This window comes from Buteo buteo, chromosome 21, assembly GCF_964188355.1.
Source record: "Buteo buteo chromosome 21, bButBut1.hap1.1, whole genome shotgun sequence".
NCBI classification, from domain to species: Eukaryota; Metazoa; Chordata; class Aves; order Accipitriformes; family Accipitridae; genus Buteo; species Buteo buteo.
The window spans coordinates 17,809,725-17,826,786 of NC_134191.1; the positions used below are offsets into that span (position 1 = coordinate 17,809,725).

The following is a 17,062-nucleotide window of genomic DNA, read 5'->3' on the forward strand; positions in this document are numbered from 1 at the left end:
AGGCCGTGCGCAGGCGCAGGGGCGGACGCCAGCCGCGGGGCACGCTGGGAGTTGTAGTGCGGGGCGTGCGGCCCCTCAGCCGCCCCGGATGGGAGTGGGTCTCCCGGCTGGGTTTCTCCCCACTTCCCCGTGCCTTCCTGTGGACCGCAGGATCACGGGAGGGTTTGGAAGGGACCTGCAAAGATCATCCAGTCCACCCCCCCTGCCATGGGCAGGGACACCTTCCACTAGACCAGGTTGCTCAAAGCCCCGTCCAACCTGGCCTTGAACACTGCCAGGGATGGGGCAGCCACAGCCTCTCTGGGCAACCTGTTCCAGTGCCTCACCACACTCATCACAAGACATTTCTTCCCTATGTCCAATTTAAACGTACGCTCTTTCTGTTTAAAACCATTGCCCCTTGCCCTGTCACTACAGGCCCTGATAATAAACCCTCCATCTCTTACAAGCCCCTTTTATATATTGGAAGGCCACAGCAAGGTCTCTCCGGAGCCTTCTCTTCTCCAGGCCGAACAACCTCAACTCCTCCAGCCTGTCAAGATATTAAATAGTACTAGTCCCAGTATGGACCCCTGAGGGACACTGCTCGTTACTGGCTTCCACTTGGGACGTCGAGCCATTGGCTATAGGAGTGGGAAGTGGGGAAGCTCTGGAGAGGGTGGTGGGCCCATAGAAGGACCCTCTTACCTATGGGTCCAGGCATGGACAAGTAAAAACAAATGTAAAGAAAAGGGAGGGCTTGGGAAGCACTTCTCCTTCCCCAGGCTCAACGCCAGCCACCACCTCTCTTTCCCCCTCATGGTCTCCACCCATCATGTTCTCGTCACCCTACACTCAGTCCTTCCCCATCCCTTTGGCGAGGCAGTGGGTGGCACGTGGGGTGGGACCTTCTGGTCTCCTCCTGCCACTCCTTGCTTCTTCCTCATCTCACCTGGCCCGGAGAGGGATGCTCAGTGGGATGCAGTCCCTTTTGGGGACTACCTGCCTTGGTAAAACTACATCACTTTTTCTGCCCCTGCGGGATGACCCAGGGCTGTCCTCTCACCTGCGCTGCCTCGGGCTGACATGGCCGAGCCCAGGTGCTACAAAGTCACCGATGCTCTGGCTCCAGCAGCATCGTCCCCTCCATGTCCCCAGCAGGAAGGGCAGCTCTGCCTCCTGCCCGCACCGCCAGCTGCGCAGCCGCTCCCACCCGGGGTCGTTCGCCTCTTACAGCAAGGCAGCATGGAGGCAGGAGAAGGCAGCGATTACTGCGAACCCTTCAAGCAACATTCGAATGCCAGCGTCTGTCCTCCTCCCTGCCTGATCCTCAGCCCTGCCTGTCTGGCGGAGACCCAAGAAAAGAGGTTTAACATCCAAAATGATGCAGGCGCTAACCCTTTCAAGACTGTTTTCTCTGTCCCAGAGCATGGCGAAGGGGAGCTGGCTGGAGGGGCAGCCGGTGGCAGGGTGGTCACCCCTTGTCCGGGGACTGCCTGGCAGGCAGGCAGGCAGGCAGGCCTGCCACAGGGTGCACGTGCTACCCGGGGGCGTGACAGCTGTTTCTGCCGTCATCCCTGGCCGCTGCCTGCTCTTGCCTATGGAAAAAGTTTCGCCTCCAGACAGGCTGCCTGACCTGCCCAAAGGCTTCCGGAGGCTCCTCGGTGGGGAGCGGCTGTGCCTGGCACCGGGCTCGCCGGCCGCGGGCAGCGGGAGCAGGTAGGACATGGCTGCTCCCTGCTCTTCTGCCCGCTTTGCTGCCCCTCGGCAACTCCTGCTTGGCTGGGACCAGGGGGACAAGAAGAGATGAGGGGCTGCCCGAGCTCCCGCTGTGACCAAATCAAAGCACCCCTGCATTGGGCTTGGGAGAGATCGGAGGGGGGGCATTGCATGCTTGGAGGGGGGGCATTGCATGCTTGGAGGGGGGCATTGCATGCTTTCCTCTCCTGCACCCCCCTGGGGGGAGAGGGCTGGGGGAGCCTTGGGGACACACTCCTACGGGTTGGGAGTCCCTGGTGAGGGGAGGTGGGGACTTGGCAAGGCTGTCCAGACTCTGCCCACACCTCCAGCAGATCCTCATCCTCTTCCAGCTCTTCCAACCAGAGTTAGCTGTGCAAGCAGCCGTTGTCCCCGCCTCGTGCTCCCCCTCAGCTCCACGTCACTGGACTGTGTCCTGTGTCTCCCCTTTGGGGTCCTCCAGGGGCTGGTGGGTGCTGAGGGGCTCTGCCCCCCACCCCAAGCAGAGGGGCAAGGCTGAGACATCTCAGGGCAGAGGTCCCATCCCCTCCTCCATCCTGGCCGTGCGCTGGAGGCGTAGAGAAAGTGAGGCACAGCCCAGCCAGACTTTCCCGGAAGGGCAGCTTGGCATCTCTCACCTCCTGCTCCGCTCTCCCCAAGGATTTTGCTGAGGGATTAAGGCTGTGCTGGCCCCGCGGGGGTGGCTCAGTCATGGCCTCCAAGCGCCACGCATCCCCCCCGAAGCAGCCGGATGGCAGGGGCAAGAAAGCAAAAGGGGGAGAGGAGGATGACGCCTGGAGCTCCACCTTGGCAGCCCTGAAAACTGCCCCCAAGGAGAAGCCCCCTGCCACCATCGACGGGCTGTGCCCCCTGAGCACGGTGCCAGGTGCCCAGGTGAGAGTGAGGCTGGGGTACCCAGTGAGGTGGGGATGGGGGAATGTGGGCAGGAGGGATGGGGGGAGTCCCAGAGCAGTCCCTGCTCTGCTGACATAGAGGCAGCTCCAATTTTCCTTGCAGACCCCTCTGCGTCCCTGCTGGGACAGCTCTGCACCCCCCCCCAAATCCCCAAACGCTGCCCAGGTGCCAGCCCGAGCTGTGCTGCTTGCTGTAGGTCTATGAGGATTACGACTGCACCCTGAACCAGACCAACATCAGTGCCAACAACAACAAGTTCTATATCATCCAGCTCCTTGAGCATGATGGTGCCTACAGCGTCTGGAGCCGCTGGGGTCGTGTGGTAAGTCCACCCTGGCACCACTCGTGTCCCCCTCCACAGCTGTCCCCACCCTGCCTTGGGACCTCCAAGGGTCAGGGACGAACCTGGTGGTCCCCGTCCCTTGTTCCCAGTCCCAAAGTGAGCAACGAAGTGGCCCTGCTATATTCCCTTGTTGGGGGGTCTTCAAGGACTTGCCCCCACACAATGGGGTCAGCCTGGCCAGGGGACATGGCACCTGTCACTACAGTGACAGCGAACATGACAAGCCAGGAGTCCTGGGGTGCCTCCCTGAGCTGGAAGGACCGCCAGACCTGGTGCTAGTGGCTTGGCACGTTCCTGCTCGCTGCCCTGCAGCCCTGCCAGCCATTGCAGCCCCCTGCTCCCACGTTGCTCCCCCCGGCATGGGGCTGGTGGAGCAGGGATGCAGCGGGGGTCCTGACCACTGCTGTCCACTGCCAGGGGGAGGTGGGCCAGTCCAAGCTCATGCCTTCCGCCTCCCTGGAGGCTGCCAAGAAGGACTTTGAGAAGAAGTTTCGGGAGAAGACCAAGAACAGCTGGGCGGCGAGGGAGAGCTTTGTTGCCCAGCCGGGGAAGTACACACTCATCGAGGTGCAGCCAGGGGCCGGGCAGGAGACGGAGGTTGCCCTCAGGGTGAGTGTGCCGGGCAGCCAGGGTGTCACTGCGGTGGGGTGGTCCTCACATCCCACCCCTGGCCCACTGGGCACCAGGACATCCAAGCGGGTCAGCAGGATGGGGTGGGTTTTGGGAGGGGTCTGGGTGAGAGCTGAAATAGCCCGCGGGCAGAGATTTGGGGCTAATGAGTTGAGACGGAGTGGGAGGACATCCCAAGAGAGAACCATGGGCATCCGGGTGGCATTGGTTGTGGAAAACAGAGGCAGCACCTGCCTGTCGCTCTGCTGCCCGTGGTCCAGGCTCTCCCCACCGAGACGGGCAGCCCTGGTGCCGTGCCCCCACAGCCTTCTGCGGGCTCGCAGGTGATGTGGTGACGTTGGGGGCCTGCAGGTGGATGGCGTGGATGGGGACAAGGTCTGCAAGCAGCGGGTGCTGCCCTGCACCTTGGACAAAGCAACACAGGACCTGGTGTCCCTCATCTTCAGCAGCGACATGTTCCGGGATGCCATGCAAACCATGAATATCGGTAGGAGGTGATGGGTGGCATGGGGTGGGTCTGGGGACTGCGGCTGGGGGGTGCAGGTAGGGAGGTGAACAGGGCAAAGGTCCCAGTGGATTTTAGAGCATCCCCACTGAACAGCCCGGCACCTGGTGGGACTGTGGACCCCCCCATGACAGGTAACTGTGTGTCCCTCTGGTGATGCTGGAGGTTCTTGGAAGTAGCTGTGGGGCAAGTGGGGTGGATGGGTTCACCCGTGCCTTCCCCTGTCCCCTGGGCCAGATGTGAAGAAGATGCCACTGGGGAAGCTGAGCAAGCAGCAGATCGCAAGGGGCTTTGAGGCACTGGAGGAGCTGGAGGCAGCACTGCAGGAGCAGCCCCCCAAGGCCGCCCACCTTGAGGACCTCTCCTCCCGCTTCTACACCATTGTCCCCCATAACTTTGGGCGGGCACGGCCACCCCCCATCAACTCCCCCGACCTGCTGCGTGCCAAGAAGGACATGCTGTTGGTGAGATGCCAGGGCACTCAGTGGGTGGCATCCCTCCCCAAGTCGGGCTTCTGCCTGTGGGGCAGGGAGATGCTGGCAGGAGGCTGGGCTTGCCCTGGTTTCCCCGGCATAGTGCCCAGCACCAGCGGTGAGGATGTCCCCGGTCTGTGCCTGCCAGGTGCTGGCTGACATCGAGGTGGCACAGAGCCTGCAGGCGCAGAAGGTGAAGGAGGAGGAGGAGGAGGAGGAGAAGGAAGTTGCCCATCCGCTGGATCAGGATTATGCCCTGCTCTGCTGCCAGCTCTCCCTGCTGGACCCGGCTTCCCGGGAATACCAGGTGCCGCTTGTGCCACGGTGCCCCATGATGGGGAGCAACCGTGCCAGGCCTGCGGGCGTGCTAAAGGTGCCCACTGTCCCCCTGGGACTGTGGGCATTGGTGGGATGGCTGCCTGCGGTGACACCACTTTCCTGCCTCCCTCCCTGGCAGCTGATCCAAAACTACGTGACACAGACCGGACACAAACTCCGCATCCTCAACATCTGGCAGGTGGCCCGAGATGGCGAGGTGAGAAGGAGGAGATGATTATCCCCATCCTGCAGTGGGGAAGCCCTGGTTGCATCCCAGGACTGCATTAGGGCTCTGGGCTTCTCCATCCAGGGCGGGGGTTCAGCCCAGCTGGCCAGGGGCAAACAGGGACCTGCTCCCCTGCCCCTCCAGCCTGGCACTGGGGTTAGGCTGGGGGGGTTGGGTGGCAGTCCCCCACCCCCAGGCACCCACATCTTCCTCCATGGACAGCCCTTAGCTCTGCATCTCTCCAGGATGAGCGCTTCAAAGCCCATGACCTCCTGGAGCATCGGCGCCTGCTTTGGCATGGCACCAACGTGGCGGTGATCGTGGCCATCCTGAAGAGCGGGCTGCGCATCATGCCCCACTCAGGCGGGCGCGTGGGCAGGGGCATCTACTTTGCCTCCGAGAACAGCAAGTCAGCCTGCTACGGTGAGGGTCCTGGGACGGGCAGGGCTGCTCGGGATACCCGCAGGGTCTGTGCGAGACTAGCTGCCTTTGCATACCCACTGCCAGGCAGCTGTGGGCATGCCAAGCCCCTTCCCTGCCATGGCAGCCGGTCCCTGTGTGCCAGGGTGGCTTGGGCACAACCAGGTGGGAATGACAGGGCTGGTGTCATCATCCCCATTGCCTTCTCCCATGGCAGTGGGCTGCACATCCAAGAAGATTGGCATCATGTTCCTGACGGAGGTGGCCCTAGGCAAGCCCTACCGTATCACCTGTGACGACCCCACGCTGTGTCAGCCACCCGCCGGCTACGACAGCGTCCTGGCCTGTGGCCAGACGGAGCCAGGTGAGCCTGGGGCAGGAGGTGGTGTGGGGTCTGTGGGGCTTGGGTGGGCACGGGGCGGGATGAGGAGAGAGGCCAGATCTTGGGCTTGACGTGGTGGTGGTGGGCATCTTCTCACCCAGATCCTGCGCAGGATGAGGAGGTGCTGCTGGATGGCAAGAAGGTGCTGGTGTGCCAAGGCAAGCCCATCCCCATGCCCGCCTACAAGGACTCCTCCTTCAGCCAGAGCGAGTACCTCATCTACCAGGAAAGCCAGTGTCGGATCCGCTACCTTGTCCAGCTCCAATTCTGAGGGTGTCCGGGCCCCCCATGGTCCCGTCCCAGCGCCAGGTGGTGATGCCCACCAGCCTGGAGCACAGTTGTCTGGACTCTCTGGCCACACCACCTGGGGCTTGGCAAGGGACAGGCTGGCATGGGGACAGAGCTTGCTTTGACCATGAATAAAAACCCTGTGCCTTGTACCGACCGGTGCCAGCACTTTCCTCCCTGGTGAGGCTGGTGTGGAGTAGGGAAGGGTGGTGACGGGTCCCTGCAGGGATAGCAGCAGGTGGCTCTGGAGGGGCCGCAGCCTGTTGTGGGGGTCCGGTGCCGGCAGCCTTCAGGTGAAAGCTGGTGGCTTTGTGAGCCAGGTGCCCTCGTCACCTTAGCAAGGGACGTGGCTCGTGCCTACCACGGTGGCATCAGAGCTACAGAGTATGAGCAACGCGTGCTGCCCTGCCGGGGCGTGGAGGAGCTCATCCATCTGTCCTGAGGGCGAGCGCCTGCCCTCCCTCTGGTGCCATGCTTGGTGCCATGCCTGCTGCCTTGCCCCAGCCCGGCCCCCGTGCCAAGCCTCTCTCTGTGCTCACGTGTGCCCCCCAAGCACACGTCCCGGTCCCCGGGGTGCCGGGGAAGGGCAACTCCTGGCTGCTTTACCCCGACACCCCACGGATGCTCCAGAGCATCTCACTCCAGCGGGGAGGGGACGCCGCAGACCTGCCTGTAGGTCTGTCCCCCAAGCCCCGGGGACCTCTGGGCTGAGCTGTCCTTGTGGAAGGACCAGGCCTGGTGCAGTGGGTGTCCATGCTTGGGGGGGGGGGGGGCACAGGGCTCGGGGACCCTGTCCCCCCTTCCCGAGCCCCCGCCGGCTGCTAGGACCCAGCAGCTGTCCCCGTGGGACCGCCACGAGTGCAGGCAGCGCAGGCAGCGCCCGGGAGTGACAGCTGGTGCCATCCGCAGCTGGCAGGCTGCAGGCAAACAGGATGACGAGCGGGTGACGGGGCGCGGGGAAGGGGGAGCGTGGCCTTGCACAGGGGCTGGCAGCCCCCCGTTCTGCTGCAGGAGTGACGCCGGTCAGAAGGACCCCCGGCGAGGAGGGGAGCATCACCCACCTCCCCAGGAGCAAAGGTGCGCTGGGTCCCCCCCACCCACCCCGGGGTCCCCCACGGACAGAGCAAGGAGCAGGGATGGAGCAGGCGGGTTCGTGCTGTCCTTTCTCAGGGCGTGCTGGTGCGGTTGGGGCAGGGGGACGGGGTGTCAGCCCGGCACGGGTGCCCACAGGTCCCGGCAGTGCCGTCCCTGGCCAGGTTGGGGACAGCTCGGATGCCAGCTCTGTGGCAGGCAGGGTGCCGTGACCTCGCTGGGTACGTCTCCCTGCTCCAGCATCTTGGAGGGGTTCAGGTCGTCTCTGGGTTTCTCTGTGGCTCTTCTTCATTTTGGTTCTTCTCCCTCACGCCCTGCTCCCCTCTCCAACAGGCAAGGAGAAGACAGCGGCCATGGTTGTGGTGGGGTTTCCCTCTGAGGGATGCAGGAGAAGAGTCCTTGCTGCCCAAGCACCGGAGCTGCTGGCTTAGCCCTCGGGGGCGATGGCGAGCCGAACGGGGCTGAACACCACGGACAGCCTAGAGCTGCTCTCCGTCCCTGAACGGTCCGTCGCCCAGGAGGTGGTGGGCCTCCTTTGCATGGTCCTGCTCACCCTCACCGCCCTGGTGGCCAACACTGTGGTGATGGTCGTCATTCTCAAAACCCCCCTTCTCAGGAAGTTCATCTTCGTCTGCCACCTCTGTGTGGTCGACCTCCTCTCTGCCATTTTCCTCATGCCCCTGGGGATCATATCCAGCTCCTCCTGCTTCAACAGGGTCATCTACAGCATTGCCGAGTGCCAGGCCTTGATATTCCTGAATGTCTGCTTCATCAGTGCCTCCATCCTCACCATCTCCGTCATCAGCGTGGAGCGGTACTACTACATCGTCCACCCCATGAGGTATGAGGTCAAGATGACCATCAGGCTGGCAGTGGCCGGAGTGATCTTCATTTGGGTCAAGTCTGTTCTCATCACTGTCTTGGCACTGGTGGGCTGGCCTCAAGGCAACGGGGCCACCAGCGCCAGCCGCTGCACAGTCTACTGGAGCCCTGGGGCCCACAAGAAGGTTTTTGTGATCATCTTCAGCATCGTCTGCTTTGTTCTACCCACCATCATCATCTTTGCTGTTTACTGCAGTGTCTACCGCGTGGCCCGTATGGCATCCCTGCAGCAGGTGCCCGTGCCGGCACAGGCAGTTGCACCGAGACACCGATCTGACTCCATCGCCAGTCAAGTGACCATCATCACCACCAGGAACCTGCCACTGCCCAGGCTGACGCCAGAGCGCTTTTTGGGAAGCAACAAGGCCATCCTCACCTTGGTCCTCATTGTGGGACAGTTCTTGTGCTGCTGGCTGCCCTTCTTTGCTTTCCACTTGCACTCCTCTGTCACCACTGGCACAGTGGGTGGTGGGCATGGAGAGATGGTGGTCACCTGGATTGCCTACTCCTCCTTCGCCATCAACCCCTTCTTCTATGGGCTGCTGAACCGCCAGATTCGGGAGGAGCTGGCCCGGCTCCGGCGCAGCTGTCTCAACCAGCCGCTGGGCCAGGAGCTCTGTCTTTCCGTCTCGGAGGCTTCTGTCCAGGAAAACTTCTTGCAGTTCCTCCAGAGAGCGACTTGCACGCTGGAGACCCACGCCAGCTGCATCAGCCCCAGCCCCAGGAACAGGCTGGACCAGACCAAGATGGGCTTCCCCATCCCAGGTCAGGTTCCTGAAGAAAGCAGCTGAGAAGCAGGAGGCCCTGTCCCACCGTGCTGGGCAGGAGGGTGGGCAGGGGACCTTCCAGGGACCCATCAGACCTGCCTGGACACAGCCTCTTGCATTTGGAGGGGTCCTTGTCCAGGTTTTGCCTTTTCTCTAAGCTTATGGTGGAAGATGGTTTCTCTGCTCGGGAGAAGGCAGCAGATCTGGGGAAGCCTCATCTCCCTTCTGCAGGCTGGGATTGTCTCTGGCTCCACCAGTACAGCCCAGTTGCGTGGACGGGCTCTCCTCGGGACACAGGATGCCAAGGGGCTCCTACGTAGGGGCGGAGGAGGGGGCATCTCCGTCTCCGTCACCCTGCTGGGACCACTCGTGGCCGTTGGGGAAGAGCAGATGTCCCTTGCATCCTACCCAGGAGCAATGGCCCAGCTAACACCACTAACATCAGTAACACCAGGGCCCCAGGCACGCTGCTGAGCCTGGACAGCTGACATGGAGCCCTCCACCCTTGGCTGTTTAACCCAAAACTAACATCTGGATGGAGGAGCTCCTGTCGCCCGTGGTACTTATCGGGGGGACGGCACCCCTGGGGCTGGCTCTGGCCGTGTCTGCGTTTTTCCTGCTGGCGTGGCGGCATGCGATGCCCATGGCCATGCCTGGCCGTGCCCCTCTGTCCCCCCCAGCTGGCAGGGGCTGCCCCTCCTGGGGGGGATGCTGGTCGGCCAGGGGTCCACGCTGGGCTGTTTATTGATACAGCTGCCCAGCTGAAGCCCAGCCAGTGGTGCCATGTGCCAGCCGAACCGGGCTGCCGGCCAGGGGTGCGCTGTGGTGGATGTGGTGGCACAGGGTGGTGGGGGTGGCTGTGCGGGGTGCCCCTGGGCAGCGGTAGCTGGAGGCGACCGGGAGCTGCTGTCCCCCTTTGGTCTTGTTACTCCTGCAGGGCCTGGGGACCCTCCCGTGAGTTCCCCAGTCCAAGAAAGGGGACTGGACCCTGTTGGGGGATGCTGGCGGGGTACATCACTCCCAGCCCACCCACAAAGTTCCCAGGGATGGTGCTGGCACAGTGGGTTGGAGATGCCCCTTCCCCAGTAATAACTGGGGGGCTAGGGGAGAACTGCCCCATGGCCTCTCAAACTGCCTCATGGCAGGGAAGGGGCTCTGGGAAGACCCCCAGAGAGACTGGGGCTGAGGGCCAGCACCCCCCGGCCACAGGGTCGCCCCTCTGGCCACCAATCCGCGTGCCCAAATGCTGGGGCTGCCCCTGGTGTGTGTGGGTGTCTCCACCCAGGGTGGGGGATATTATTTTTTTTTTCTTGTAAATTTTATCTTTTTATTAAACCATTGATAAGTTACAAAGGAGGAAAAAATATAGACTTATATATACAGCATTTCCAAGCCAGCAGGGACCGGCTCTTGGAGGGGGTTGCTGGCAGGCGATTGCCCCAGCGTGGCCCGGGGAGGGCCCCCCACCAGAGCCAGGGGAAGGGGGACCCCCAGAGAGGCCAGGCAGCTCCTCATCCAGCGGGACCCGGCTTTTGGGTGCCAGCCGGAGAGTGAGCAGGAGCGGGACGGCAGGGTGGGCAGGGCGAGGGGCAGGAGGTGGAGGTCCCACCCCTGCACAGGGCACTGGGAGAAGGGACCCCGGGCCGGCAGGGACAGCCCCCCCACCCCAATACCAGGGCACATGGTCCCTGTGCAGGAAAATCGGGGAGGGGGGCACAGCGCTGCCAGACGGGCAGCAGGCAGCGGAGCAGCCCTTTCCTCCAGCGGGTATTGCCGCCGGGAAGACCCTTCCCCTCGCTGGGATGGGGGGCAAGGGGGTCCACCCCAGGCATGGGATGCCTGGCAGGGGCTGAGGGACAGGGCGGGTGGCGGGAAGGTGTCCTTGGCACCGGGTGGCACCCCAGACACCCTCGCCCAGCCGCCAGCGGGGCTCAGTAGGGTGAGAACTTCTGCCGGTCAGCTTTCTTGGTGCCGTTGGCCGCCGAGATCTTGGTCGTGTAGGTGGCGGTGCCGCCGTTGGGACCCGCCACAGAGGACGGGGACAGGGCCAGGAAGGACACCGGCTTCAGACCGATGAAGTTGGAGAGGGAGATGGTGTAGGGGGTGCCCAGCAGGGCCGGGGGGGCCGGGGCGACGGCGGGCAGCGCCGCACCAGAGCCCGGGGTGAGGGGCTGGGAGAAGCCCACGCCGAGGTCCATGGAGCCAGGGCCCGGTGGCGCCTGGGAGGTAGATTTGGCCGTCTCTAAGCTGGGGAAGTGAGTGAGAAGGATGGGGTGGTGAGGACCACAGTGACAGAGTGGGTTCCCCGCCCCAACCTGACCATCTTAGGGTTCAGAGACCATGCACCCCATTCCTTCTGGCACAGGTCTCCATGGCACATCCTGGGCATCCTGCTGGGGAGGGCTAAAAAGCCGGGGCTCAAACCCAGTGGGGTCTTGGGTCCTGTACCCACCATCTCAGGGTGTCAAAGCACCACTCAGCTCATAACTCCTGAGGATGCTGGGGTGGGGGTGTCCCCCAAAAGCTGCTTTGGGGTGCTGGGGAGGTGCCCACCCCTTGCTAGCAGCCAGCATGTGTCCTCGCCAGGCTGGCACCTACCAGGCTGTGATGAGGTACTGAGCCAGGGTGATGCTGACAGGGGACCCCGTGATGGTCACGTGCCGCTCACTAGAGCCCTCGGTCTGGTTCCCGATCTTGATGTGGGCACCCGACATCTGCCGGATCTCGCTGATCTTGCTGCCGTGCCGACCGATGATGCAGCCGATGAGCTGGAGGGGCAGGGACCAGGGTGAGCTGGGAGCAGCTGGAGGAGCCACACCAAGCAGGAAGCTCCCAGGGGCTCACCCAGCCACCCTTTACGCCTGGTAGGATTGGGGAAACTGAGGCAGGCACCAGGAGGGCAGGGCGCTGCTCTCCTTGGGCAGACCCTGCTTTTTGGTTTCACTCAAGCCCCCCCTGGCTGGTATCACTGGACTGCCACATCCCAAGGCTCTTGCTCGGTGTTGGCCAAGCCCTTTCCCCCTCCTGTGCCTCAGTTTCCCTTTTTCTTCCAGACGCTTTTGCCCCAGTAGCCCCTCCTGCTCCTGAGCTCTGGTGGCCGAGGCAGAGCCTCCCCTGTGCAGGGTGGTGGGTGCTGGCCCCTGCAAAGTGGCTGTGGGGTGGGACACGTGGGTGGGGGCAAGCTGTGGTCTGCCTCGCCATCCCTGGGACCCACAACGTACGTCATTGGGCACCAGGAACTCCTGGGAGCTGCTCTGGGCACTGGTGTCCAGGCCTGGAGGGAGAGACAGAGATGTTAGCAGTGGGGGGGTGGGTCTCCAGCAGCTCCATGCCCCCACCCCAGCCCCGTGCTGGGGCAGTCAGTGGCCCTGGGGACAAATCTGAAGGATACCCGGGGAGAGGCAGGGACGATCGAGCATAGGCACCGGTGGCAATTTGGTGCTGGTGCTTCCCCACTGCAGGGTTGGGGGGCTCTGGTGGGTGCAGGGACCCCAGGAAATCAAGGACAGGGTCATTCAGGGGAGCAGGTAGCCATGCTAGGATGGCTGGGACCGGAGAGGGTGCAGGGGATGGGGATTCCCTCCTGGGGTCCAGGTGGCTGGGTGGATCAGGAGGGGCACGCCACACCCCCAGCCCTGGGGGGGGCACAGGAGATGCTCACCTGGCACCATGGAGGGCGCGTGGCCCAGGGAGGCGAAGGGGAGCGTGTGCCCTGACAGCTGCTGCAGTTTCGTCATCTGCCCAGGCAGCGGGAAGAGGAGGAAGAAGGCATTAGGGGTGACAGCAGAGGGTCCCCTGTCCCCTCCTGGAACCGGACACTGGCACCCAGCGCCTCCCAGGACGGGCATCCCCAGCAGCACCCATCCCAGTGGGCACAGACCCAGTGCCCACAGGAGCCGGGGTGGGCTGCCAAGGGACAGACTCACCTCCGTGGGAGAGACCCCACTGTACTGACCCTGCATGGAGAAGCCCTGGGGGGGGAAGGAAGGGGCATCAGTGGGTGGCCAGGTGGGGACCCCTGCCTCAGGCCACCCCACTGGGGCAGGGAGGCCACCCCGAGCCCACCAGAGTCACCCCTCACCAGCAGAGGCTGGGACACCCGGCCACCCCATGCCCCCTGAGGGGGCTGCGGCCCCTTACCTGGTTGGCAGAGAGCAGGATGGTGCCCAGGGAGAGGCCAGGGTGGTAGGGGATGGTGGCCCCCTTCGGAGGCGACTGGAGAGGGAGGGAAGGAGGTGGAGGGGATGAGAGATGAGGTCGAATGCCCCCGCAGCCCCCTGGACCCCCTCTGCCCCCCATGCCCCCCAACAAGCTGGGCATGGCCCCCAGCACCGCTGAGGCAGGGTGCTCTTATGGGCTTCAGCACGAGGGGACGGATCCCAGTGCCCAGATCCAGGTGGGTACAGGGAGCCCTGAGGAGGGGGGGCAGGCAGCATGTGCCTCCCCAGGCTGGGTGCGGGGCTCGGCAGGTACCTCCAGGATGACAGCGCAGATCTGCCTCACGCACTGGATGATGGTGTCCGGCACCCCCGAGACAGTGACGGCTCGTTCGGTGGAGTTGGGCAGCAGGTCGCCGGCCACCTGCACCTGCGCCCCTGTGCTCTGGGGGTGGCAAAGGGAGATGCTGGGGTCCCTCAGCCACTCCCCCCGCCCCGGGTCTCAGCACCTCACACCTCGCCTGTCCCCTCCTGAGCCCCCAGGGACCTTTGCAGGACCCGCAAGTTGATGCTCCGCTCCTGCATCACTTCCCACGGCCCCTGCGGGATCGTGGCAGCCCCGGCGCCGAAGGCTCTGTACCCTCCAGGGGAAAAGGGGAGCCCGCACCTAGGGCACCCTCAGCCTCACCTCCCGGATCTCCCGGATCTTAGCTCCCGCCTTGCCGATGAGTGAGCCGCACTGGCTGGCCGGGATGACGAGGCGCAGCGTCACCGGTGCTCTGCCTACTGCTGCCCCATCGCTCCCCGCTCCCAGGTCCTGCGAGGGAGGGGGGGACGCAGTGTTGGACCCCCAGGAGTCCACAGGCATAGGGGTACCTGGCAGGACTCGGGGGGGGGGGGCTGCCTACCTCCTCCAACTTGAAGGCGATCATGGAGACGGCGCGGAAGACGGCGTCGGTGGAGCCGGTGATGGTGGTGATGCGCTCGGGGCAGGACCCCTCTGAGATGGTGATGCGTGCGCTGCTCTGGGGACGGTGTCACACCCCATCAGGGACATCGAAGGCCCTGAGCTCGATGTGTCCCCCCCCAGGGAAGGGCTCACCGGGGGTGGCCTCGATGCCTGCGGACCTGGGCTTTCCCCCTCCCACCTGCCCCAGGCAGCCTTCCCCGGGGTGCAGCCGTGTCTCCCCTGGGTCCACCTGGGAATGGGGGTGGCCAGGGCTCGGCACGTGGGAGTTACCAGGCGCAGGCAGGACAGGCAGCAGGACCCGACAGCCCCCCCGCACACCCTTACCTGCTCTCGTATCCTCTTAACCGTCTCTCCTTTCTGCGGGGAGAGGAACAGGGCGGGTGGTCAGGTCCAGGGGAGCCCGGGGCTGGTGGTGCCCCAGACCCCAAATCTTACCTTGCCGATGATGCTGCCGATCTCCTGCAAAGGCAGAGATGAGGGTGGCCCCGTCAGCAGGCAGCTCCCTGCCCGCCACATCAGCTCCCTGCCTGCCTCCTCTGCCCACAGCCTGGCCAACGGGCAACAGGCGGGCCCTGCCCTGTGGCCACCAGGACACTGGGTGGCTTGCTGGTGACACTGGGGCATGGGAACGGGCCTCACCCTGGCTTAGGATGGGGAAAGAAATCTTTCTGGGAATGCTGTTCCCGGGGGGGATTGGGAGTGCAGAGGAATAACGGAGTGACAAGGAGCTGGTGCTCCAGCATGGCCCCCGGCTCCGGGCATTGCTGACCCCCCCGAGCAGCACCAAGCCCCCCCCGCCATTACCTTGCCATGCATAAGCATGCGGAGGGTCAGGGTGATGCTGAGCTCCGTCTCCTCGGGGCTGCTGCCCACGCCGCTGGCTCCGTCCGGCGATGCCATGGCGGGAGGGCGAGCTGAGCCTGTGGGGCACAGCAGCCTCCAGAAAGGGGGGAGACCCCAACTACCCCCCCCCCCTCCAAATCTGCAGCCTGAAAAGCACCTATGGCTGGGAAGCGGGGAAACCGAGGCAGGGGCTGCACTGTGCCCTCCTCTGGTGGGGGAGGCTTGCACAGCCCCGGGGTCCCCCGCTGGCACCCTGCACACCTTCTGGGAGCTCCCCAGAAGGGACCCGCCGCCGCGTGTCTGCCTGCGCCTGCAGGCAGCTGCCTTCAACCTGGCCCACACACGGCCCTGGGCTGGGGCTGGCACCCAGGAGCTGGGCCGATACTTGGGGGGAAGGGGAAAAACATGGGAAGGGAGGGGGTTCGGTTTGCAGACGCTTGCTGGGGGACGGTGGCACACGGCGAGGGGGGAGCAGAGGTGGCCTGGGTGGTCTTGAAGGCTGTGCGAGCCTTCCTCTTCCTCCTCCTTCCTTCCCCAGGCCCATGCGCAAAGCCCCGGGGGAAACTGAGGCAGCCCCCCTGGGGGGGACCGCCAGCCCCACGCGAACCACAGCGCGATGCCCGACGCGCGATGTCGCTGCGTCCTGTGGCCCCCCCCCCACCCCGAGCATCCCAGGGCACCCCCCCCCGGACCCTGTGCCTTGGGGACGGGGGTGGCCGGGGCTCCGTGGTGCCAGCGCGGGGCTGGGAGGAGGACAATCGCCGTGTGTCCGGGCACGGGTGGGCGGCTGCAGCACCGCTGGCTCCCGGCAAGCCGGGTGATGCCAAGCGGCTTTGAAACAAAGCACCCGTGTTGGGGCTGGGGCCCGTGTCTGCGGGCATGGCGGGGGGGGGAGCGGGGGGGGGGGCGGTTATTTTAGGTGCTGGCAGGACTCGCCACCGCTACGGCACATCTCCTGCATCAGGGTAATGGGGGCGGGGGGGGGCAGGTTGGTCACCTCTGCATCTCCTAAGTGCTATGGCTTGCACCCCAGGGCGGGTTTGGATGCCCCGTCTTCACCCCCCCGTTACCGGGGGCTGGAGAAAGCGGGAAAGGCCGCGGAAGGGGGAATATTCCTGTTCCCCATGGAGGGGAGCCTGAAATGGAGGGGGACCCCCCCCGGAACCCCCCCTCCCCGCAGCGTCCGGAGCCGTGCACGGTGCCGGCAGGTGCAGGCAGCCCGCCCGGGTCCCCGTTCCCCCCGGGGATGACCGGCACCAGGGACCCACCGGGGACAAAAGATCCCGCCGGGGACAGAAGGACGAGGCTGGCGGTGGGGCCGGGGGGGGGGGGGGGAGGCGGCAGGGCCACGGGTGTCCCCCCCACTGCCACAGGCAATGGCGGGGGGGGTGGTGGTGGGGAGGCGTCCGCGGTCAAGGGGGGGTGCTCGCCCCCCCCAGGTGAGCCAGGCTGGCAGGGGTCACCAAAGGCCCCGGTGATGGGCACAGGCCACCTGCCCCTGCTGGCGCCGGGACAGCCGGGAAGCCGGGCACCGCCCGTCCTTCGGGGCACCTTCGGGTGGCAAAGGGAGGTGACCGGGGAGGGGGGGGGGGAACAGGAGGAAACCCCCACCCCGCCCCAGGGGAACCCTTTCTCCGCTCGCCCTCCCGGCCGCCCCAAGCGCCCCCCCCCCCCCCCGGCCCCCGCGGGAACGTGGCCCGGCGGGTACCTTTCCGTGCGCCTCGTCCCTCCGCCGCCGGCCACCCCGCTCAGTGCCACATTGTCCCCGGCGGCGCCCAGTGACACCCGGGGCAGGAACAATGAGCCGCTTGACAGGCCAGGGCCAGGCTGGCAGCCCCGGCCCCCACCCCGGTCCACGCCGGGGCCCCCCTCGCTCTTCCCCTCTCCCACATCCCTCCCTCCGGGATCCTATTACAGCGGATAAGAGACACTAAAAGGAACAATGCACCCTGGGTAAGGCCATCTGCCACCGCTGGGGACATTCCTGGCCCCCCCCGCCCCCCCCCCCCCCTTTGGCTCACACATCGCCCCTCTTTGTAATTGTGTTTTTTTTTTTTTTTTTTTTCCTGGAAGCCGATCAGCTGGCAGGGCTCGAGGGCTCAAGGACACCAGAGCGGGCAGGGACGGGGCGGCTG

At 64.9% G+C, this 17,062-nt stretch overlaps 3 protein-coding genes across 3 annotated transcripts; 2 read left to right on the forward strand and 1 right to left on the reverse strand.

Annotated features, from left to right (window-relative positions):
• The first annotated feature begins 1,561 nt into the window (after window positions 1-1,561).
• On the forward strand, window positions 1,562-6,372 carry PARP3 (poly(ADP-ribose) polymerase family member 3). The gene is made up of 11 exons (XM_075052601.1): window positions 1,562-1,698; window positions 2,377-2,610; window positions 2,828-2,953; window positions 3,392-3,583; window positions 3,956-4,091; window positions 4,347-4,573; window positions 4,731-4,889; window positions 5,040-5,117; window positions 5,372-5,549; window positions 5,764-5,910; window positions 6,030-6,372. The coding sequence occupies exons 2-11, from the start codon at window positions 2,428-2,430 to the stop codon at window positions 6,197-6,199; spliced, it is 1,596 nt and encodes a 531-aa protein (XP_074908702.1). The 5' UTR covers window positions 1,562-1,698; window positions 2,377-2,427; the 3' UTR covers window positions 6,200-6,372.
• Window positions 6,373-7,293: 921 nt separating this feature from the next.
• LOC142042723 (putative G-protein coupled receptor) lies at window positions 7,294-10,174 on the forward strand. The gene has a single exon (XM_075052933.1). The coding sequence runs from the start codon at window positions 7,752-7,754 to the stop codon at window positions 8,979-8,981; it is 1,230 nt and encodes a 409-aa protein (XP_074909034.1). The 5' UTR covers window positions 7,294-7,751; the 3' UTR covers window positions 8,982-10,174.
• Window positions 10,175-10,290: 116 nt separating this feature from the next.
• Window positions 10,291-16,822, reverse strand: PCBP4 (poly(rC) binding protein 4). Its single transcript, XM_075052932.1, has 13 exons — window positions 16,636-16,822; window positions 14,889-15,004; window positions 14,520-14,543; window positions 14,409-14,441; window positions 14,023-14,139; window positions 13,803-13,931; window positions 13,431-13,559; window positions 13,098-13,172; window positions 12,884-12,928; window positions 12,619-12,694; window positions 12,179-12,231; window positions 11,556-11,725; window positions 10,291-11,204 (listed from the first exon to the last, which is right to left on the reverse strand). The coding sequence occupies exons 2-13, from the start codon at window positions 14,982-14,984 to the stop codon at window positions 10,889-10,891; spliced, it is 1,263 nt and encodes a 420-aa protein (XP_074909033.1). The 5' UTR covers window positions 14,985-15,004; window positions 16,636-16,822; the 3' UTR covers window positions 10,291-10,888.
• Between the last annotated feature and the right edge of the window lie 240 nt (window positions 16,823-17,062).